Below are 23,870 nucleotides of genomic sequence, written 5' to 3' on the forward strand. Positions count from 1 at the left end.
TGTCTCAGAAGCACGGCACCATTTTCGTGGCAGCCGTTGGAGGGAGGTCACATAGCGGCCACCGTGAAGACGGGACCAGCAGCCGTGGGTTCGCCCAGGCAGGGGCATCAAGATTGAGCAGGCCAGGCAGAAAAGCGTGCTGGGGCCCGGAGGGAGCAAGCCGGGGCCAGGCCTAGGGCAGCCGCTAGCTCTCGGCAGGCTGCTGCCGGCTGCCTTCCTGAGCCGGGTTACATAACCGCTCAGCGCCGTCCCTGGCCACCGTGCAGGCCCCATCCCTCTGGAGCACAGAGACTCATTCACTGCACCGCCCAGCTCCACAGTGACCACCTGCACGTCACCGCCTGGACAGCTGGAATCGAGCTCGGCCTGCGTGTGGCTCCCTATCACGTCCAGTGCACCACCACCTTCAGGCCCTGGCTAGGTCACTGTCTACCAGGAACTGCCGGGACAGATGCCCGCGGCCCTGGACCTCACTGGCACTCGCCCCAGACGACATTCAGTCACTGGATAGAGGTGGCGGAGACTGGGTCGTGTCCCCCACCCCCACCCCACCCCCCTGGAGTCACAGCCTGAAGGAAATGGGGCCTTCGCAAAGGGAAACTGTTTCAAAATGAGGCTGTGGGGCGGAAGCCACCAAGTTGCAGCCGGGGTCTCGCGGGAAGAGGTCAGGACACGGCACACGCAGGGATGGACACGTGAGGACTCAGGAGAGAGGCCTCGGGGAGCCCGGCCCTGCCCACACCCTGACCTGAGCCTCGGCCCAGCAACCACAGCAGCCGAGTGCGCTCCTGGCTCCTTCGAGACGGGCAGCAGGAGTGCACCTCTCCGTGCAAGGGAGAGTCACCCGCGTGGCACGGCACCCTGCCCAGCCGCCACCCATGTGACCTCGCTGGGACAGCAGGCAGGCAGTGCGAACACAGGAAGCACCGGCCACACCAGGGCGCGGCCCGGAAAGCTCCACGCAGGAAGGGACTCCACGGGAGACACGCGGGCCTCCGTGGTGCCGACATTTCTAGTGGGTGCCTGGGCGCCCCCAGTTCTTCGGGCCTATCGGGCTCCTGCTGCCACACCCGGACACCGGCTGCCCAGATCGTGTCCACCTGGCCCAGGGAGCCCCAGGTGCTGTGCAACTGAGCTGCCGTGCAAACACAGGGAGGGCACACGCGTGTCAGAAACACACACTCCTGATAAGGCCCAAACGGTCGCCACTTAGCACAGGATGAGGAAGGTCCTAGACCCGCAGCCAGACACCTAAACTGGAGGAGGATGTGTGTTGGGAAACAGCTGGGCGCAGGGCCTCGTGGTCAGAGGCGGCCCTCCTGTGGTCACTGGGCGCAGGGACCCATGGTCAGAGGCAGCCCTCCTGTGGTCACTGGGCACCCAGGGACCTCACCTTCCATCCCAAGGCAGCCCCAGCACACAGGACACTTCCCTCAGCTTGGGGGGCACATGGCCGGGCCACCCAGGGACCTCCCGGGGATGAAGGGTGGGCGGGAACAGCCAAGGCTGGGTGCATCCCAAGCAAACGCTCAGCTCCTTCACCCCATCTCGGCCCCAGAGGCCGCTCCCCACCCTCCCTGCTCCTGAGCCCATCAGGTGATCAGAGCCAACCACGGCCCCTCACACCCGAAGCCACCTGCTCAAGGCTGCACTCCCTGGCCAAGCTGAACAGGTAACACACGGTGTCTACTGAGACCAAGCGTGGGCCATGGCACCCACAGGCAAGGGGCGGGCCTGCTGGAGGAGAGAGCACGAGGAGGGGGGCCGGGAACACAGCGGGGATGAGGGACCTCCAGTGGCTCCTCAGAGCAGGAGGCTGTGGCTGCCCAAGGCCCAGCCGCTGTGTGTCTGAGAGGCAAATGGCCTTGAGAGGCCTTGGGTTCACACTTTGCAGGTGGGAGATGGGCACAGCTGGGCGTCCACTCGCTCCAGGCTCACAAACCCTACACGTGGTCCTCCCCAGGCATCCATGCCCCACTCAGCTCAGCTGCGTCCCTCCAGGGCGAGGCGAGGAGTTTCCTCGTGGATTCAGACGTCCAAAGCAGGGTGCCCGACGGAGGGAGGCCGCACCCCTCCCTGGTGGACTCTACAGGGCATGACAGTCCAGGGAGGGTCCCCCCAACATCGTTCCACTCAGAAAACCGATGCGGTAAATGCCACTTTTCACCCTTCCCACGGGGTTTCCGGGGGGCAGGTGTTGTTGCTTTAAGACAGGACCACTCGCTTTTCCTGCTGGGTTTTGACCCCCGCTGTGCGGGGAGGAGGCCTGGGCACTCACCATGATGTCCCCCTTCAGCAGCTGCGCCGGCTCCACCGCGAGACAGATCCTGCCGGGGTTCTCTGCGCCCACGTTGCTTTGGGACACACAAGAAGGTCGCACATCAGAGCCGGGCCACAAACACACGCAGGGCAAAGCACGTCCCCAAGAGCCCAGAACCCACTCCCTGCCCACCACCCCACTGAAGCGAGTCCCAGGGGCTCCAGGAAGCTCCACACAGGGGGTTTCTCCCAGAAGCCTAGGGCCATGACCGGCATGCTGTGACCGAGCCCCAGCCTCGGGAGCCGGGGTGTGGGGTCCAATGTGAACCCTGCACCAGCCGACGTCAAGCAGGTCATCTTGAGCGAAGAGAACGTTAGCTCTGCACATTGACCACACACAAAGGCCAACAGGCAAAGCCCAGGGACCCTCACACCCACGGGGATGTGCGTCTACTTCTTGTCTAAAATGCAAGGGACGGGCAGGGTCTGGCCTGGTGGTTAAGCCACCGGTTAGGGTGCCTGTGTCCCACATCAGAGTGCCTGGTTCTGCCCCTGGCTCGGCCTGAGTCCAGCTCCCTGCTGGAGCAGACCACAGGAGGCAGTGGTGCTGGCTCAAGGATGGAGTTCTTGCCACTCACGAGGGAGACCTGGACGGGGTTCCCGGCTCCCAGCTTTGGCCCAGGCCCAGCCCCGGTTGTACAGGCACTCGGGCGAGGCCCCGGCACTTACTAGATGGCCGAGGTGTACACGGGCTGCATGGCCTGGTAGAGCTTCAGGAAGGGCCGGCAAGCTGGAAGAGAGCACAGGCGAGGGGAAGCCGTGGTTGGAGAAGGCACGGGGGCCACCAGGCAAGGGCTCAGATGGTGCCCGGCCACCAGCAGGCCCCGCCGCGGGCCTGAGGCTCAGGGACCGGCACCCAGGGTCTGCCGTGCTCCTACGGGAGCCACAGGAGGCGGTCCTGCACACCAGGCCCGGTGCTCCCCAGAGGATGACGGACAGTGGGCCAGGCTGTCCCCAGCCACATGGCAGCCCAGCAAGGCCACAGTGACCATGAGGGGGGAGCCCGGAAGACAATGCACCTGCTCAGGACTGAGGAGAGGCTGGGCCCCGACCCCTCCGTGTGCGTCCATCAGGGTCGCTGCGTGGCAGGAGACGGGGTCACAAGAACTGGGACCAGGCCCTCTGCTGCCGTCCCCACTCAGCCGACCCCAGGGCCATGGGCCAGGACGACAGGGGTCCTCGTGATGCCCTCCCTGGCCGTCGCTGGTGCTCCTGGAACTCAGCCCACGGCTGGGGAGCCTAGGGGCAAGGCTGGGACCCGGGTGCTGCCGCAGGGGACCGGAGCGAGAGCCCTGGAGACACTCACCTCCCCCCGCGTCGAAGCTGGGGGTGCCGTGCAGGACCACGCAGTGCAGGAAGAGGGGCGAGGCGTTCATCTTCACGGCGCCGGACAGCAGCCCGCTGAGAAACTGCACGTACCTGCAAGCACAGCCGCTCAGGGCCCCCAGCCACGGGCGGGGTGGGGCTCCGGCTGCATCCCACACGCCAGCACCAGGACAGAGGCACAGCAGCCTCCTGGGGTGAGCGCCCACACCCTAAACCCCACGCCAGACACCAAGGGCGACCGGGCCCCACCTCTCACTCCACTCAAGGTTCAACGTGCCCACAGGAGCCCGAGCAGTGGCTGAACACCGCACGCCCCTCCTACGTCCACCTCCCACGCCACAGCCAACGGCAGAGGCTCTGACCTCTGTCTCCTGCCGTGCCGTGGCCCCCCTTCGTGGACCAGCTCCGAGGCTGAGGCTACACCTGCGACAGGCCTGGACGACGCCGCTTCTCTCTGAGCTGCAGGGGGCAGCCCCCGCCCACGCAGACTGCACCCACCTCCCTCGTGCATTTGCTGGCCAAAGGGGAAGCTCCCACACCAGGGGCCCCACGAGGCAGTGCCCGCGTCGCATTGTAGACGGTCTGAGATCCCCAGACGCTCAGCTCTGGAAGCTCAGGCCCCAGCGTGCCGTGTGGAGGCGGAGGAAACTTCGAGAGGCGCGGCCCCGTAGGAAGTGGAGGGTCACGGGGCACCACCTCAGCAGGGACTCCTGGGGACCCCAGTGCGTTCCCTCGAGTGGGTCACGGATGGGAGTCTGGAGCAGCAGGGGTGGCTCAGCGTCAGTCCCTGCCACTCTCATCAGAGCGCGGACGCGGCTCCTGGCTCCCGGCATCGCCAGGCTCCGTCCTGACAGCTGCAGGCATTTGGGAAGTGAACCAGCAGATAGAAATCTCTCTCTCTCTCCCAGAAATTAATTAGTGAAAAATAAAATGAGGTACTCTCTCCATCAGAGTACTGCAGCCTTTGCAAGGGGAAAAAAATTAAACAGCCAAAAGCCCCCAAACACAGCACCTCAGCAAATCTCTGACCCCCAGGGCGGATCTACCAGGGCGCAGTGAGTGAGAGCGGCCACCACAGGGCCTCACACCTCCAAGGCAGTAAGCAGCAACAGGAGGGACCCACCCACACAGAAAAAACATCTCTCACTTATACCAGCAGCGCACACCCAGTCCCTATCTCAGCAGCCAAAGCCATACAAGAAGCAAATGGAACAGAAGGAGATTTGTGGCAAACATTAAGAAAAACAGAACTACAGCCCTGCTTCCAGACCGACCTCCAGGGAAGCGGCAGGAGAGAGCAGATCAGGGCCAGCGCCCGTGACACCGGCATCCCACATGGGCACCAGTTTGTATCCTGGCTAGTCCAGCTCCCTGCTGATGTGCCTGGGAAAGCAGCAGAGGACGGCCCAAGTGCTTGGGCCCCTGCATGCAATGGGAGACCTGGATGGAGCTCCTGGCTCCTGGCTTCAGCCTGGCTCAGCCCTGGCCATTACAGCCATGTGGGGAGTGAACCAGCAAATGGACGATCCCTCCGTCTCTCCTCTCTCTGTAACTCTGCCTTTCAAATAAATAAATCTTTAAAAAAGAAAGGAAGGAAAGAAGGGAAAAAGAAAAAGAAAAGCACAAGGCACAGTTTTCCTCTTTCTGGTGGCAAAATGCTCTGTCCACCTGCAGGTGAGTGGCAGAGCCCCGGGTCAGCATAGAGACCCTGCCCCACCCACCCCCAGGTCCGCTGACCCCCAGGGGCCTTTGCTGAGAATGAGGCACTTGGCTTGTGTGGTGGGAGGAGTCCGGGGAGCAGCTGACAGATTCCTTGGCTCCTTGGTGTGGAATGGAGATAAAGGAACCACAGGTATCTGCCCTGGGGGCTGAGTCACCACTTTCCAGGCAGTTCTTCCCTCCCTGCAGCCCAGGGGGGCCTAGATGACCTCAGTGACCCAGCACAGTTCCGCAGGGACCAGTTGGAGCCCTCAGGGAGGAGCCAGAGCTCGCTCTGTTCTCCTGCAGGTCCGTGGCCTCTACAGGGAGGGACCCCCGCAGGGCTCCCTCTGGGTGACCCCCGAGCAGGGCCACATCCCGTGAGAGAAACACAGCCTCTGTCCCAGGCTCTGTCATGGAGCCCCTATGGCTGTCACAGTCACCCCCATCACGGTGTGAATGAGCAGATGGGAGGGTCCGGGTGCAGGTGGACGAATTCCGTCCCCACCAGCTCCCAATGAAGAGGATGCCACAGCCACTCGGGCCAGAGGGAAGGGAAGGGGGCTGCCCGCTGGCCCCGGGGACTCTGGGAGACTCCTTGCCGGTCCACAAAGCTGCTCAGTTCTTAGCGTGACCAGTCAGAAAACAACACTGCCAAAGCAAGCTCCAGGAATCGAGCCCCGGTGTGGCCACGCTGCGTGCGTCAGATTCAGGCAAATGCACAAGATGTGCAGGCGAAACACAGCTTACTTCTTCCTTGGCACGCTTTCTCCACGAGGAACAAGCGAAGTCAAAAGCAGAACACCGTTCCCAGTCCCAAACAAACAGCCCCAGCACCTTACAAAAGCAACAAACTCATCTAAAACTTGCACTGCCCTTGTTGCCACAGAGATGACGGACAGCTAAGCAGGCTGCAGTCAGCACGCGTGAACCTGGGAGCCACGCTCAGTGCCCACGAAGAGAGAATCGGGCCACGGGTGGGACAGGAGGAAAAGACCCTGGTCGATGTCGCCAACACAGTGATCAGCCTTGGCACTGAAGGCAGGAATGAATGAATGAATGAACGAATGAGCCCGTCAATGACAGGGCCTGGCTGCACGCTGCTGACCCCGCCTGGGGCCTCGCGGGGTCGCCTGTGCGCCAGGTGCTCAGGTCAGACGTCCAAGCCCAGAAGTGGTTCCCTGTCCCAAGTGCTGAGGCCGGGAGGCAGGCGCTGCAGCCTGGACCCGTTCTTGGAAAGAACAAGATGTGGGCAAGAGCAGGAGGAGGAGGGGACAGTCAGGACTTGGGCCGTGTCACTCACCCTTCCAGGACCACCTCCCCCCACAGGAGCCACGCCCCCACCTGGCCCCAGCAACTTCCTCTTAATTAATTAAGTTGAAAGTCAGAACGGCAGAGAGAAGCAGAGACAGGGTGAGAGAACGGTCCATGTGCTGAGTCACTCCCCACTGGCCCAGGCCCGGCCAAAGCCAGGACCCTGGGACTCCGGCCGTCTCCCACGTGGCTGCAGGGGCCCAAGCACATGGGCCATCTTCCGCTGCCTTCCCAGGCGTGTTAGCAGGGAGCTGGATTGGAAGTGGAGCAACCCGGACTGAAACCTGAATTCAGGGATGCCTGAACTGCAGGCGGCTTAACCCACTGCCCCACAATGCTGGCCCTCAACTTCCTCCTGACCTTGGCCTCAGCCTCAGAGCAGCTAACAGTGCACAAAGTCCCGCCCCCGGGGCTGTGCCCGGAACTGCGCCTGCATCAGAGAAGGGGAGGGTGGGAGATGAGAGAGGAGTGTTTCCTGGCTGGGGCTGGGGCTGACGCTCAGCACGGGAGTCAGCGCAGTGACCCACACAGCTTCAGGAGGACACGGCCACGGCCACGGTCACTTCAGCAGAGTGGTGACGGAGAGCTCAGCCTCCCTGCAGCCCGCTGAGGACCGCCCCACAGACAGAGAGGAACCCCAGCACGGTCAGGGCAACCAAACTCACCAGCGGCTGCGCGTGCAAAGGGCTCCTGTGTCCACCCCTTGCTGAGGGGCCTGCACGACGGCTCACCCCAGGACACACCGCCCCTCACGCCCTCGGGTAGGACACGCTCGGGCAGGTCACTCCCAAGCCCCACTGCTCCCTCTGGCTCCTGGCACACTTACCGCTTCTGGGAAGGCTGCATCAAAGCTGCCACTTTGTCGTCGTAAAACTTCTTCATGGCAAATCTGTCGAGGGCCTGGTCGGCACTGGGGACGCAGAGAGAGACAGCGTGTCAGCGTGGGGGGACTCGGCCTGTGGCTCCGTGGCACAGGACACGGGTCCTGGGGCCGCCCGGAGCGCCCAGGCCCAAGGCAGGGCTGTCCTTGCCGCGCCCCTGCGTGCTGCCTCCCAGCTCACTCCATCCCCCTGCAGGCACTGCCCAGGCCGCCTGCGGGTCTGTTCTGGGACACGGGCACCTCGTCTTCGGGTGTGACACACATACGTGCCACACGCTCAGCTCTCAGGGAAGAGCTGGCCGAGGCTCCGGCAGGCAGGCGGCAGGGCTGACGCCCACACTGTCCCATTGCCACCCGGCCCCCAGACCAGGCGGCCAGCACCAGCGGGCTCTGCGTGAGATGGGTGGTGGACCCAAGTCTGGGGACCACGAGGATGGGGTGGGGACAATCAGTGCACAGCCACACGTCCCACAGGGTGACCTCGGATGCTCAGTGAGGAGCAGACGGAGTCGACACGCCATCGGCCCCCCAGCGCTACAGGACGGTGGCTGTTTCTACAGGGGGTGCAGGTGACCCTCTTCCCTCAACTGAGCTCGCGTGGAACCCAGCTCCACGATGCCTGCACTTGGCTTCCGACAGAGCCTTCCTGAAACCCCACAGTGGGCACGCGGGGGTTCTCCTGACCTGACCTTGACGTACACCGTGAGTGTGGATATGCTAACAGTCCAGGTTCGCTTATGCAACCGCTGCCTGGCACAGCTGACGGGGGTGCGTACCCTCAGGAAGGACTCCCACAGGGACTGGGCTCACCGGGAGGGGAGGTGGGGACAGGCAGCGCCGGAGGGGACATTCCAGATGACGCTTCCTGAGACTCGGGAACAGCCCAGGCACCGTGTGCGTCTGCTTAAACGAGGGGCTGAGCTGCTGGTGCCATGGCAAACACAAGCGTCCCGTCCAACTCTGAACACCGACGAACGCGGCAGGCGGGTCTGCCGAGGCGGCGAGTCAGCTCGGGTCCACCAGCGCGGGCCCGGCGTGCGTCCCCCGGAAGCACCTGTTTTACTGAGCGCTGGCCGCCACGCCCGGCACGGACACCGGCTGACAGTGTCGGTCCCGGCTCCTCCTCTATCAGCCCTCACTTGGTCGGTGCTGACCCAGAAGGTTCCTCTCCCTGGGTGACCGCTGCTGCAGCGTGTGACAAAGGCCTCACAGTGGATACTTCTGGGGGACGTGGCGGGAACCGTCTGGGACGCGGACACGAGCGTGTGTGTGTCACGGCCAGCTTTCGAGCATGGAATACTCGGAAGCAACAGATATTCTAAGGACAACCCAGAAGCAACACAGCCCCCGGGGGCTCCCCTGTAGCCCCTCCCAGAGACCGCGGCCAGGGCGGCCCCGAGCACATGGGGACAGCGGGCTGGCAAGGCTGTGCTTTGATGCCTGAAGCCTGCGTCCTGGTCCACTCCCCAAACGCCAGGGCCAAGGGCGTGGTTCACGGATTCAGGCCCAGCCTGCCAGTCGGGCTGGTCCAGGGCCAGCCAGGCTGAACACCCTCCTTCTCCACCTCTCCGGGGCTGCGCCGAGCGATGGGGGTGGCCGGGCACGGCGTCGGGCACACACAGGCTGATTCCCGCCAAAGCAGCTGTGACGTGGCTCAGGGGCCCAGGTTCCCTCCCTGCCGGCACCAGCTCCCCAGTTTGTTTCCGGGAAAACACGCGGGAAGTCACAGCCCGCTCCTTGGAGAGGGAACGGACGGGCCCCTCGGTGACGGTGAATGGGCTTCTCTCTGCTCCGAGGGGGAGGCTCGGGCCTCACAAAGCAGCCATTGAGAGGACGGGGCGGGCGCCAGGGCCGAGCCCACAGAGAACAAACACTCTCTTCTGAGCCGGGTGTCGGCACGAGGGCAGAGCTGCACTCTGCAAAGTGTGCCGGGGTGCACAGCGGCCGCCTGGCGCCAGCAGGGTTGCCACGGTGGCTGTGCCCAGCAGGCCTGGCGGAGGGCACCCTGGGGGCAACTCCAAAGTCCCCACGACTTCCTCCTGACTCAGCGAGCCAGCGCCCAGCCCCCCTGAGCCTCAGCCCCACAGCCGTCAGGACCGGGGAAAGGGAAGACGCCGAGGACAGAGCTGTGCGCGAGTGCTGAGCAGGCGACACTCGGCCCCACGAGACAGCTTCGCCCTTGCCCACAGCCACGCTGACAACCGCACGACCACTCCCAATCCCGACAGCGAGCTGAGCTGTCTCCCCACGGGGTCCCAGCATCCACCATGCACAGCCACCCCACCAGGAAAAGGTCGCTCCCATCAGTGGAAACCCTTGGGGGACGAGGACACAGGTCAGTGTCCGGGAAGGCTCCAGCTGCCCCCCAGGGTGCCCCCCAGCGGCAAGGGGACCCCCGTCCTACCTGGCCGAGACGTTGGTGAAGTGCATGTAGGACGAGATGACCACTCCTATGCGACCTGTGCCACCCTGCAGGAGACAGAGGAACTCAGGGTCCCTGGAATCCCAGGACGCAGGCGCGGGACAGAATGGCAGTCTGCTGAGGTTGGACCTGTGTCACTCCACGTTCCAGAGCTGTCCCAGGGGAGCCAGCGCAGCCCCCACGGCCTGCAGCGCCCCCAGGTAACGGGGCATCTGCGGAAGCCCCCGGGGCAGACGCACGCGCCTGCCAATTAGGCCCCAAGAAGCTGCAGCCATCAGTGTGACTCAATTACCCGGTGGGTCAGGCGTGAGGGCCCTCCCCGGGACAACACCAGGACCCTCCCCGCACACAGGGAGCCCAGTCCCCGTGGACAGTCTGGACGAGGAGCCACCCTAAACCCAGCCACAGGCGCACACAGCCCCATACTCAAGCCAGCAGCGCCGCCCTTAGAGGAAGGGGCAGCTACACGGCCACCCTCACCAGAGCCACAGACCACAGCCTTCCGGAACGTTCTGCCCTGACCACAGCAGCCGTGGACAACCACAGCCCACCACTTGCTTGCCCACAACCTGGGAGCCGAGAGTGGTTTCCATGATAAACCCATGAAGAGAAACCACAAAAGAGGAAGATTCCGTGGCCTGATAAAAGGCTACGAGGTTCACACGTCAGCGTTGGTCCACGAAGTCTGGCCAAGGAACAAGTCGCCCAGGACGGCACACCTGTGGCGGCTTTCCCCGCTGGCGTCAGCTGGGAGCATGGAGCGGATGCTGAGAGTTCTTCAGGGAGCGACAGACGGCAGTGCAGCGACAGCAGGCGGGTCAGCCAGACACGCGGAGCACGCCACGGAGACGGCACGGCGGGCGGCGGAACACGTCTTCACAGCCCTGAGACTGCCAGCACCCCGCCTTCCCTCCCAGCCACACCGTGCGGAGCCATGAATCGATCACGGGGGAGCGTGGGAAACCAGACGAGCAGATTCAGCTACAGCTCCTCATCCACTGCTCGAACAAGAAATCAAGGACATTCAAAAACATCTCGAGACGAATCAAGATGGACCCGCAGCATACCAACATTTAAGGGACGTGGCAGAAGCAGTTCTAAGAGGGAAATTTATAGCCGCGAATGCCTGCATTGAGAAAGAAAAGCCGGCCGGCGCCAAGGCTCACTAGGCTAATCCTCTGCCTACGGAGCCAGCACTCCGGGTTCTAGTCCTGGTCGGGGTGCCGGTTCTGTCCTGGTTGCCCCTCTTCCAGTCCAGCTCTCTGCTGTGGCCCGGGAGTGCAGTGGAGGATGGCCCAAGTGCTTGGGCCCTGCACCCGCATGGGAGACCGGCAGGAAGCACCTGGCTCCTGGCAGGCGCAGCACCGGCCGTAGCGGCCACTTTGGGGGTGAACCAATGGAAAAAGGAAGGCCTTTCTCTCTCTCTCTCTCACTGCCTAACTCTGCCTGTCAAAAAAGGGAGGGAGGGGGGGAGGGAGGAAGGAAGGAAAAACCTTGGGGCTGGCACTGTGGCATAGTGGGTAAAGCTGTTGCCTGCAGTGCCAGTATCCATATGGGTGCCAGTTCGAGTCCTGGCTGCTCCACTTCCAATCCAGCTCTCTGCTATGGCCTGGGAAAGCAGTAGAAGATGGCCCAAGTCCTTGGGCCCCTGCACCTGCGTGGGAGACCCAGAAGAAGCTCCTGGCTCCTGGCTTCAGATCGACACAGCTCTGGCCATAGTGGCCACCTGGGTAGTAAACCAGTGGATGGGAGACCTCTCTCTCTCTGTCTCTGCTTACTTCTCTCTCTCTCTAACTCTGACCTTCAGATAAATAAATCTTTAAAAAAAAAAAAAGAACCTCAAACAACTTACATTATACCTCAAGCAACTTAAAAAAAGAATAACCTAGCACCAAAGTTAGCCTAAAGAAACAAGTAACAAGGATCAGAGCAGAAATAAACAGAGCAGAGACTAGAAACTATCAACACAATGAAGACTTGTTTAGGAAAAGATTAAACAAGGGGTGGGCATTTGGCCTGGCAGGGGACAGCCACGTGCCACACCTGGGTGCCTGGGTTCAAATCCTGGCTCAGCTGCTGACTCCAGCTCCCTGCTCATGCACACCCTGGAAGGCAGAAGGTCATGGCTCCAGTACCAGGGGACTCGGATTCTCAGCTCCTGGCTTTGGCCTGGGCCAGCTTGAGCTGTGGTGGACATCTGGGGAGTAAACCAGCAGGCAGGACACAGCTCTGTCTCTCTGCTTTTAAAATAAATAAGAATTATTTTTTAAATGCTTAAAGATAAACCAAATCAACAAACCTTAGCTAAACCAGCCAAGATAAAAAGAGAGAAGACTCACACAAATAAAATCAGAAGTGAGGAGAGCCCAGGTGATGCCACAGAGACACAGGGGACCGAGGAGGATCACCAGGAACAATCGCACGACCACGAACCGGATGAGCCAGAGGAGACGGGTAAATCCCTGCCCAGACTGCATCCCAAACAGACAGCCTGGGCAGACCCGCGTGGAGCGAGGAGGTGGACCCATATCCGAGGATCCCGACACAGAGGAGCCCAGCCAGAGGACCAAGCACTTAAAGGAGAACCGTGCCGATGCTTCTCAGACCTCCCAACACACCTGGGAGGCAGGAGCCTCTCCAAAGCCATCTCCCAGTGGACTCTGATCGCTGAGGTCTGTGCGGAAGAGCCCGAGGGCGGGCAGCTAAGGCCACACAGGCCACGGTCCTGCCAGACAGCAGCTGGTGGAAGTGGCCGGGGCGTCCATGCACAAAGCGGGGTGGCCCTACCTCACCCAGACCTCACAGCTGAGCTGCACGGATTTTTCCACAAAGTGACTCTTGGTTCTCAGGTTGTGGGAAGGCTCAGGGGCAGGGGTCTCTCAGGGCAGGCAAGGCTCAGCTAAACCCCAACAGGGGTTTAGGTCTAACCTAGGGTTAAGGTCTGACCTTAACACGCGTCACCGAGCCACTGACTGCAGAACGTGGACTCGGAAACAAAGGGTGTCGTGGGCATGAAACCCCCAAAGAACCCTTGTCCGTTTCTGGCCAATCAGCATCCAGGACTCCCCCCCCCCCCGCCTGGTACAAACAGGAGAAGGGGGCACAGCAGAACCCCGGCCCGCCCCTGCCCACAACAGTTCCTGGCACGCGTTCTGCAGAGCAGGCAGATTTCGGCCAAGGTCAGCAGTTTCTCCCCACGGCGAGGACGACGGTGAACTTCTGCTCAGCCATCTCAGGCTAAAAGGGGGCTTATCTCCCTGCACATTGTTAAGTGTTTCCAAGTAGGTTTCCGTGACACCAGCACAGTGGGAGCCACAGGCAAAGCACTGTGGGAAAGACTCAACACGCTCCCAACGCACAGGGAGCCCAGGGCTGCCGGGGGAGGCGGCCATCCGTGCACCTGACTTCTGCAGCAACTGGGGTGAGTGGCGAGAGGGAAGACGGGATGGGGGCGCTGCCTCCGAAGCCAGCAGCCCAGGGGCCCGTGACACACAGCGGCAGCACCCCACGAGGCCCGGGTGCTGCGGCCCGGTCAGCTGAGCTCAGGTGCAGTGACCGGCAGTAGCAGGGACAATCCCCGGGCCGAGCCCGAAGCCACAGCTCGTGGTAGCCGACGAGAGCTGTGTTGTTCAAGGGGCTCTCTTCCCACGGCCCCTGCCTCTCTCAGGGAAGCACAGACACGGCCGGGGGCTGCCTGATTCAACACAACACACAGAACAGCTCCGGTGAACAGGGTCTGGCAAATGCTCGCAGGAACGCGACCAAGCTGGACGTGAGAAAGGGGACGAGGCCAGAGAGAAGCGAGTGCCCCCTGGAGCCCCGAGGACACCTGTCCAAGTGCAGTGACCCCTGAGACCCCCTCAGCAGCCCCCACGGCCACTGCAGCAGCCAAGCTGCCTGCCACGCCACGTGCTCCACGGGACGGGAGCGCAGGACCCCGCGGTTTCTCGTGCAGCTCTGCTCGTCTGAGCCTGGAAAAACACTTCCCTGCTGAACAGTCAGCGTTTCCCGGATGTTGGGAGGGGCCTAGGAGGGCAGGTGCGGGGCATGCAAAGCCCCACCCCACCGGCTGCTACCCCTCCCCAGGGACCCCTCCTCGCTCCCCCCGTCGGGGCGTCTGGGGGGAGAGCTGTGCTCCCACAGCGAATGTTTTTCGTGGGACAGGCAGGTCCCCCGCACTGCCCTTCCAGCCCCTTTCGACATCAGTCAACTCTGAGGAGTCAGGGGAGGCACAGGCAGAGGCTAAAGCCCTGGCAGCTCAGAACCCGGGGATTCAGAAGAACCCACCCCAGGAGGAGGAAGCCCGGCGGCCAGCAGCACCCAGGGGTGATGCCCACAGGCACCTGCGCCCAGGCTGCTGCTGGTGGACGCCAGCGCCACTGAGGCTGCCGGGCGCGGACCCCACAGCTGGCACCAGCTGCCCTGCGGGCCGCACAGCCCACGCCTCTGCAACAGCGTCCACGGATCAGCATAACTCGGAGGGCAGACAGCCCCACGCACCGCACCCCCAAAGTGCCTTTCTCTCTCTAACAGCCGGCTCTCCGTGAGGAGCAAACACAGGTGGAAACGAAAGGACTCAGGCCGCTAGGTCCCTCCGTAAGCTCCAAAATGCTCAGAGCCTCGGCCCTCACTTCCGAAGCCAAACTGCAGCCTTGGGACTCCCCCGGCCACCCTCTGGTTTTCAGGGACAGTGGGAAACCCTGACCACAGAGCCACTTGGAGCTCCCGCCCACGAGACCAGCACCGACCTCCGAATCCCTTCCCCCAGCTGCCGACACCAGGCAGCCCCCAGGGCGTGGGGGGCGGGGCTCACCCTGCAGTGGAGGACCCGGGCAGTGGAGGACCCGGGCAGCCCCCAGGGTGTGGGGGCGGGGCTCACCCTGGCTGTGGAGGACCTGGGCAGTAGAGGACCCGGGCAGCCCCCAGGGTGTGGGGGCGGGCTCACCCTGCAGTGGAGGACCCGGGCAGCCCCCAGGGCACGGCGGGGAGCTCACCCTGCAGTGGATGACCACCACGTGCTGGGGGTCGCTGTTGAGCCAGGACTCCTGCGCTTTGCAGATGGTGCACATCTTGTCCAGGGGCGGCGCGTGCAGCTCCGGCCATCCCACATCCATGATCTGCAACGAGACACAGGCGCTCCCTGGAGTCTGCTGCGGCTGGCCAGGGACTCTCACCTGGGAGTAGGGGACCTCGCTGTGTGGCCCGTTTGTGCAACTTAGGGGCATGGTGGCCAGGCAGCCGTCCTGGAGGCAAACAACAATCTGTCCTGTGCCCACACAGAACACCCTCGTGTCCAGGGTCTACACTACTCCTGGGCAGCTGGGCGGACTTCCCGGGGCAGCAGGAAGGCTCGGCCCATGCTGGCACCAAAATTCTGCTGGGCCGGAGGGTGGGGCGCGTGGTTATCGCCCACTCCCCAGGCAGGTGCCCCCTCCACACCTGGAGTCAGTTTAGTGTACAGACAAGACCCCACCCCCGCCAGGTGATGGGGACACAGCTCCGGGGAACCTAACGTCCACCCCAGCCCTGAAGCCACACTGGCCACCAGGTGGTGTCATCTCGCCTCGCATCTCCTTTTTCTAAGAAGGACAGAACTCTACCTCGGCACAGAAGAGATGAGAAACAGTGCAGCACGGTCGGGAGTGTCACGAGGCTGCCGGGAAGCAGTCCCGCCGCGCGGGGTGACCGCTGTCACTGAGGAGCCCCTGGGTCTCTTGTTCTAGGTGCTTCTACAGAGCTGGGACTCCATGACGCTCCCATTCCACACTTCCGCTGCCCGACATCCCACAGGCAACTCACTGCGCAACTGTGGCCAAGTGCCCCGCCCTGGTGTCCGGGACCAGAGTGTGTCAGATCTGGGAGTCTGTCTGGATTCTGAAATATCTGCGTAGACTTTACCCACTGGTTATCCTTCATTTGAAAATCCAAAACCTGAAATGCTCTAAACCTGAAACCTTTGGGGCATCACATCGGCATTCAGTTTTGAGATCCGCGTTTTGAACTCGGTGCTACTGGATTTAGGATGCTCAGCTGTATTTCTTTATTGTAACAGTTGCAAAATATCCAGCGTACAGGAGAGACACTCACCTGTGCCATCACAGACACAGTCTGAGAGTCTCTGCCACTGACCACAACCACTGTTTGGCGGTGGGCGGGGGTGGGGGGGCGACCACACAGAGGTGACAGGGGGAAGAGCCCTGTGATGGGAACGCTGTTCCCAGGTTGTGGTGGTTACACCAATCAACACACGTGACGAAGTGGGACACACACACACGTAACACTTGTGATGAAGTGGGACACACACACGTGTCACAGGCAGTTACACCAATCAACACACGTGACGAAGTGTGAGTCTCACACATGTGTCATGGGTGACACACCTGATGAATGGCACACACACACACACAGTCACTGTGTGCAAACCAGTCACATGAGAATGAGGTCTGTAGAGCCCTCCGTGCCGGCCTCCTGGCGTGGGTACTTTACTGCAGGTTGATGTCCCTGATCCAAAATGCTCAGAACCAGAGATGCTTCGTATTTCAAACTTTTTCAGATTCTAGAATATCTGTATATACACCATGAGCCACAGCTAACCATGTCGTTCATCTGTGTTTCATATACACCTTACACACATAGCCTGAAAATAATGCTACACAATACTGTAACAATTTTATGAATGAAATAGTTTTGTGGTGTAGAACATTCTGCTTGTGGCACTGCTAGGGTTCAGAAAGTCTCAGAGGTTGGGGCTGGCATTGTGGTGTAGCGGGTTAAGGTGCCACCTGTAGTGCCAGCATCCCACAGGGGCGCTGGTTCCTGTCCTGGCTGCTACACTTCCAGTCTAGCTCCCTGCCAATGGCCTGGGAGAAGCAGAGGAGGATGGCCCAAGGTTTAGGCCCCTGAACCCACGTGGGAGACCCAGATGAAGCTCCACTCCTGGCTGTGGTCTGGCCCAGTGCTGGCCATTGCAGCTATCTGGAGACTGAACCAGCAGATGGCAGATCTCTTTCTCTCTCTCTCTCTCTCTCTCTCTCTCTCTCTGATAAATAAATAAATCTTTTTTAAAAAAAGTCTCAGGTGTTGAACCATCTGGGATTCCGGATGTTCACATTTAAGGATGCTCAACTTGTATTAATTTTGCCCAATGCTACCATGAATGAGACTGAGGGAGGGGCACCTGGGAGCCCTCTACCATTTTTCAAGGCTTCTATGAGGCTATAATTAAAGTAAATAATGAGTGGACGGCAACAGCTCCCGACACCGCTTGCCAAGTCCCCGCCGGCGAAGACCTGCGGCAGAGCACTTCCGTGGCTGGGGAGCAGGCTTCGCTCCCTGCACACGAGCCAGACCACAGGGAAACGCGGTCCATACCTTTGGGTTGAGCTTTGCAAGGTCGTACCTCTTCTCCGAAAGGTTTAACACCTGTGGGGCGGGGGAGAAAGCGTTCAGACGAATCGCTGGCCCAGAGGGGAAAGCGAACGCTGCACTTGACGTGCTACTGTCCGGCACGCTGCGGACCGCAGTGGGGGCGGCGGGACGACCCTCACACACAGTGCACACAGCGCCCTCTTCCACTGGCATTAACACAGCAAAGTTACCAAGGCTCCATTTATTCCAACGGCTGCAAAGTATTCACCTAAGGGCCCGTGTTGTGACACAGCGGTGGGGGCTGCCACTTGTGACCCCGCCATCCCACAGTGGAGTGCTGGTTTGAGCCCCGGCTGCTCCACTGGCACTCCGGCTCCTTGCTAATGCACCTGGGGAGGAGCCGACGACGGTTCAAGTACGTGGGCCCCCGCCACCCACGTGGGAGGACCTGGATGGGGTTCCTGGCTCCACCTCGGCCTGGCTCAACCTTGCTCGTTGCAGCCATATGGACAGTGAACCGGCCGAGGGAAGACATCTCCCTACCTCCCTCCCTCCCTTCCCCCACCCCATCAAGTGAATGAATCTTTGTAAAATATTCAAACACAGAGAGCACAAGGACACTGCAAAGGCCTGGGAACAAAAGTAAAAGCTACATTTATTTTGGTACAAAAGTTCTGAAATCCATGCAAATGCAGGGCCTGAACGATGCTCTCAGGAAACACACTCAGGAAAAAACTGCACAAATTTAAAAAAATTCATACCAAAGTAAATTCTTTTAATTCTAGTTTCCATGAACTTTCTGAAGACCTGGGGGAAGCAGGGAGCAGGGAGCGGGGCCTGCCCTGGCCACCCCAAGCCGCACGTAGGGACCGCACGTAGGGCACCACAGCTCTGGTGCCCACCCCAGCGGCCCCCTGGACCTGCTCAGAGTGGCCCCGGCCCGCCCTGCCAGAATCCGTCCTGGCAGGGCCCAGGACGCTCCCCTAGCAGGAGAGGCAGGGCCCCAGAGTCCTCCGTAAGTGATGTGTGTTCAAGGCCGGCTTGCCCGTCTGTGACTGTCAGATGTCCACAGAGAAACAGACAAGCCAGCCTGCGAGCCGTCCTGCCAGGTCTGGGTGAGACACACATGTGGCTCTCTCCCAGGTTCCCAAAGCTCCCGCCCCCAAACGCATAAAAAACCCCTGCGTGGTGACAGAGGAGGAGCTGCCCCCAGACCCAGTGGGTGCCATCCCAGGCCCCAGGCCCTCTGGGTGGTGTTTGGGGTAGGCAGCCAGGGAGCGGGCTGACTGGAGCAGGTCCTGCCGAGGGGCCCAGCTCCCCCGCTAAAGGAAGAAGCCCCCAAGGGAGGGAGCCCCATGAGAGGGGGGCCACCCCCTATCCTCCACGGTCACAGAGGACTGGCTTCAGGGCAGGAGCAGGTGTGTGGGGCAGGGGGCCGGAGGAGCCCAAGTCTGAAGGAGCTCCACCCCCACCTCCACAGCCCCAGCCCAGTCCTGGGAGAAACTGATAAGGCTGACAATGGCCTCCTTGTTGGCTCAGGGCTGCAGATAAGGGAGAAGGAGGAGCGGAGAGGGTGCCAGCAGGGAGCAAGAAGAGACCGGGGCGCTGGCACGCTGGCATGCTGGCACACTGGCACGAAGAAAGTGATGATAAAAGGAGGGAGACCCATGAGAGGCTCCCCCTCCAAGGCCAACCGCGTCTAGAAAGCCCAGCTAACACCTGGCCGAGCAGCCCCTGGTGTCTTGGCCACCCCACGCTTTGTCTTGCCCATTCAAGCAGGGTCAGTTTGCTCTTTGGTACCAGGGCTGCTGTGGGGGACCAGCAGGGGGTGGCTTGTGTAGGGGGCTGTGGGATGGAGGTGGGGCCCTCAGCTGTGGGGTACAGCTCGGCCGCGAGGGGCCCGCCCGTATCTGGCCATCACACCCAGCCCCCCAGCTGGTGTAGGGGCTGTGGAGTAGAGGCGGGGCACTCAGCTGTGGGGTACAGCTCGGCCGCTAGTGACCCACCCGTGTCCGGCCATCACACCCAACACCCCGGCTTGTGTAGGGGCTGCAGGGTGAAGGCGGGGCCCTTGGCTGTGGGATACAGCTCAGCCGCGAGGGGCCTGCCCATGTACGGTCGTCACACCGGCCCACATCGCTCACCAGGTAGTTGTCGCCATGCTTGGACTTGAGCATCCGCGTGACCTCCTGCAGGTGGCGCAGGTAGGACTCCTCGCAGCCACCAGCGGGGAAAGACACGGCGATGATGCGCTCCGTGATGTAGGTGAGGTCCAGCTCATGCCCGTCCTCCATGGCGGGGCTCAGGGCCGCGGGCCTGCGAGGGAGAGGCCGACAGTCAGCCAGCAGGACAGGAGGGCCGGGACAAGGCAGGGCACAGCCGCTGACCCTCACGGGTCTCACGCCAGGCGACCTGGAGAAGTGCGGATCCATCTGGGCATGACCGGGCACTGCAAGGTGCCAGCAGGGTGAGCAGGGAAGGGGCTCTGCGGCAGTGACACGGGGCTTGGGCACGCTGGGCCCTGGGCACAGCAAGAGCAGGCCTGGCCCCTGTGGCTCCAGAGCGAGGCTGGGATTCCCGGGGAGGGCGAGCCTCACCCCGTGCCAAGTATCGGAGTCAGCATGAGGCGTTTTGGAAAGCAGAGGCCAAGGCTGTCCATGAACAGCAAGCAGATCCTCCGGTCTGTGTGTGGCGGGGTAGGCGTTGGGGGATCACAGGGAACCTTCAGGTGCGGGGAGGGGAGGGGCCGGGATGGGGAGGAGGGCGGGGGCTCCACACTTCGGGGCTTTTTGGCTCTCCTGGGCCACACCCAGCCAAACCCCTGCACCCAGGACACAGGTGCCCAAGCAGGCGTCCAGGTGTGAGATGCACGCACGGGAAGGAGGATGGGGTGAGGCTGGCTGAGGCTGGAGCCCCCAGGGATGGCTCCGCAGCTTCTCCCCAGTCACTGGTGCCCTCAGGAAGGCCTGGAGGGCTCTGGAGAGAGAGGACTGGGGAATGGGAGAGGGTCCAGGGAAGCCCAACAGGCGGCCCAGGAGGTGAGGAGGGCCGGCAGGCGTGCCGCAGGTGCTTCCTGTGCGTGGAGGTGCAGCCACCGGCTGCGACTTCCTTTTTACTCATCCTATCATGTGTGTGTGTCTGCGTGTGTATCTGCGTGTGTGCATCTGCGTGTGTGTGTCTGAGTGTGTGTGTGTGTGCATGTGTGTGTGGGCACATGTGCGTGGTCTGTGTGTGTATGTGCACATGTGCATGGTCTGTGTGTGTGTGTGGTCTGTGTGTCTGCATGCCTGTGTCTGCATGTATGTGTGTGTCTCCATCGCTTCTCGGCCTTTTGACTAAGATCAAGTGTGTGTGTCTCCATGTGTGTGTCTGCATGTGTGTGGGCACATGTGCATGGTCTGTGCGTGTGCATGGTCTGCGTGTGTGTGTGGGCACGTGTGTGTACATGGTCTGTGTGTGTGTGCACGCGTGCATGGTCTGCGTATGTGTGTGTTTGGTCTGCGTGTGTGTGTGTCTGTGTGTTTGTGTGTGAACATGGTCTGTGTGTGTGCACGTGTGCATGGTCTGCGTGTGTGTGTGTTTGGTCTGCGTGTGTGTGTGTATGTGTGTTTGTGTGTGTACATGGTCTGTGTGTGTGCACGCGTGCATGGTCTGTGCGTGTGTGCGCACGTGTGCATGGTCTGTGTGTGTGCATGGTCTGCGTGTGTGTTTGGTCTGCGTGTGTGTCTGTGTGTGTGTGCATGGTCTGTGTGTGTGCACGTGTCCATATCTGTGTGTGTCCATGGTCTGCGTGTGTGTGTGCATGGTCTGCGTGTGTGTCTGTGTGTTTGTGTGTGTGCATGGTCTGTGTGTGTGTGCACGTGTCCATGGTCTGGGTGTGTGCATGGTCTGCGTGTGTGTCTGTGTGTTTGTGTGTGTACATGGTCTGTGTGTGTGCACGTGTCCATGGTCTGCATGTGTGTGTGCATGGTCTGCGTGTGTGTCTGTGTGTTTGTGTGTGTACATGGTCTGTGTGTGTCCATGGTCTGTGTGTGTGTTTGGTCTGCGTGTGTGTCTGTGTGTTTGTGTGTGTACATGGTCTGTGTATGTGTGCATGGTCTGCGTGTGTGTGTCCATGGTCTGCGTTTGTGTGTGTTTGGTCTGCGTGTGTGTCTGTGTGTTTGTGTGTGTCCATGGTCTGCGTGTGTGTGTGTTTGGTCTGCGTGTGTGTCTGTGTGTTTGTGTGTGTACATGGTCTGTGTATGTGTGCACGTGTGTGTCCTCTCTTTTTGCATTTTGGAAAAATCTGAAACCTAACAAACAGTTTACCAAAGATCCACGCATTCATCACCCAACTCCGGTATTCCCAGCACATGGCCACGCCGATCTGTCAGGGACCCCATGACCTCCTCCACCCCCGTGACCTCACAGAGGCAACCCCAGGCCCTGGCGTTTCATTCAGAAATCCTGGGGTCAGGTCTCCACTGGGGGCGCCCACATCCAAGGCCGAGAGCCTGGCTGGAGTCTGGGCTCCGCTTCCGATCCACTTCCTGCTAAGACCACCGGGAGGCAGCAGGTGACAGCATAGGAACCCAGGTCCCTGCCCTCCACGTAGGAGGCCTGGGTGGAGTCCTGAGCTCCTGGCTTGGCCCGGCCCAGCTCTGGCTGCTGTGGGCATCTGGGGAGGAATCACTGGAAGGAAGTTCTCCCTCCATCCGCCTTTCAAGTAAAGTAAAATTTTTAAAAGATTTTTTAAAAAGGAATACTGCAGGACTGATTTCAAAGATAAAAACACTTTCTGACTGAACTACCTACAATGCCATTGTCACACTTGAAAAAAACAACAGCAAACACCCAGGAACCTGAAAGCTGGGTACTTTTGACGGCTGATTTGTTCAAATAAGGATGTGAGCAGTTCCCAAATTATTTTTTCTTTACTTTCATCATCAGACACAGACACTAAAGAATTTTAATTACTCTTTAAAAAAAAAGATTTATTTTATTTATTTGAAAGACAGAGTTACAGAGAGAGGTAGAGCCAGAGAGAGAGAGAAAGGGAGAGAGAGAGAGGTCTTCCATCTGCTGGTTCATTCCCCAAATGACCACAATGGTCAAAGCTGAGCTGATCTGAAGCCAGGAGCCAGGAGCTTCTTCCAGGTCTCCCATGGGGCCCAAGGACTTGGGCCATCTTCTACTGCTCAGAAGAGGAACAGCCGGGACTCGAACCAGTGCCCATATGGGATGCTGATGCTGCAGGCTGGGGCTTTAACCCACTGAGCCACAGCGCCAGCCCCTTAATTACTTTTTAAAAATCAAATCTGGGGCTGGCACTGTGGCGTAACAGGTAAAGCTGCCATGTGCAGAGCTGTCATCCCACATGGGCACTAGTTCAAATCCACGCTGCTCCTCTTCCAATCCAGCTCCCTGCTAATGGCCTGGGAAAAGCAGTGAAAGATGACCTAAGCGCTCGAATTACTGCCGCCCATGTGGGAGACACGGATGAGGCTCCTGGATTCTGCCCGGCTCAGTCCATTGTGGCAACCTGGGGAGTGAACCAGTGGATGGAAGATCTCTCTCTCTCTCTCTCTCTCTCTTCTCTCTCTCTCTCTTTCAAATAAATAAAATATTTTTAAAAGAGCCCTACAAGAAAAATGAACTCTAATTAGCTCAGTTCCAGTGTAGATCTTCACAAATCTTGTAAAACAGTGTCAATAAAAATGAAAAAAAAAATCAGAACTAAAAAGCAATCCCATCTTCCAAAGATTGAGGTAAAGTAATAACAATGTGGCCCCTCGCCATCCCAGGATCTGGGCCGTGGGTCTCCAGCCTCTGCACCTGCTCTGACGGAGCTGCCCCTCCTCTGCCACCATGGCTGTGGGACCTCCGCAGGTCACCTGCACGATCGGCCCCAGCACCACAGCACTCAGGAAACACATGCAAGCCTCCCACACGTCGCCTCCGAGTACCGTTTTCAAGTTCCCCCGTGGGACTCGGCCCACTGCCCTCCAGACACACCGGACACTCACCGCAATGGCTGGTCACCGGAGAGAGCAGCGGACGGCGTGGAGTTCCGGGGGGCCTGCAATTGCAGAAGACACAGGTCACCCTCATGTCCCCAGCTCATCATGAACAGCAAGCCAATCACTGTCACCACTGGGCTCCGAAACACCAGGGTAGTTCAGGTCACCACGGGACACGGCCCCACGGGCCAGCAGCAGGCGGAGCTTCCACGGGACACCACGGGACACCACGGGCAAGGCCGACACGGGACATGTGCACGGTGCTGCTCCCTCACTGATGTGTGCCCTCTGGGAATCTCAGTTCTACCGATTGCTCTAGGACCCCGTCCAGCAGGCAGAGCAGTCCCGGGTCCCGCAGTCAGCCCCCGGCTCACACAGGTTCTGCACCCAAGGATTCAGGCCCCAGGGATGGAAGACGCTCGGGAAAGCACTAGGCTGTGGCTGACACGAACTCTGTAGCTGGGTCTGGAATGGTTGTGCCTCTACCAGACAGGCCCCAACCCTTCCCACAGCACCACCACTGGGAGGGGTAGGCCACGGGGAG

The 23,870-nt window shown here is 60.7% G+C and overlaps 1 protein-coding gene across 4 annotated transcripts in view; it reads right to left on the bottom strand.

Annotated features, from left to right (window-relative positions):
• The window catches only part of TNS3 (tensin 3), a 188,121-nt gene that overhangs the window by 77,966 nt on the left and 86,285 nt on the right, over positions 1 to 23,870 (bottom strand). For all 4 annotated transcript variants that reach the window (XM_062178939.1, XM_062178940.1, XM_062178938.1 and 1 more), the window contains 9 exons: positions 23,333 to 23,385; positions 19,472 to 19,643; positions 17,331 to 17,381; positions 14,954 to 15,076; positions 9,942 to 10,006; positions 7,484 to 7,567; positions 3,626 to 3,738; positions 2,989 to 3,049; positions 2,279 to 2,354 (listed from right to left, as the gene is read on the bottom strand). In XM_062178939.1, the coding sequence (XP_062034923.1) occupies positions 2,279 to 2,354; positions 2,989 to 3,049; positions 3,626 to 3,738; positions 7,484 to 7,567; positions 9,942 to 10,006; positions 14,954 to 15,076; positions 17,331 to 17,381; positions 19,472 to 19,621 (723 nt within the window). In that variant the 5' untranslated portion in view covers positions 19,622 to 19,643; positions 23,333 to 23,385. The remainder of the gene's footprint in view (positions 1 to 2,278; positions 2,355 to 2,988; positions 3,050 to 3,625; positions 3,739 to 7,483; positions 7,568 to 9,941; positions 10,007 to 14,953; positions 15,077 to 17,330; positions 17,382 to 19,471; positions 19,644 to 23,332; positions 23,386 to 23,870) is intronic.

Source organism: Lepus europaeus, chromosome 20 (genome assembly GCF_033115175.1).
Source record: "Lepus europaeus isolate LE1 chromosome 20, mLepTim1.pri, whole genome shotgun sequence".
Taxonomy (NCBI): domain Eukaryota; kingdom Metazoa; phylum Chordata; class Mammalia; order Lagomorpha; family Leporidae; genus Lepus; species Lepus europaeus.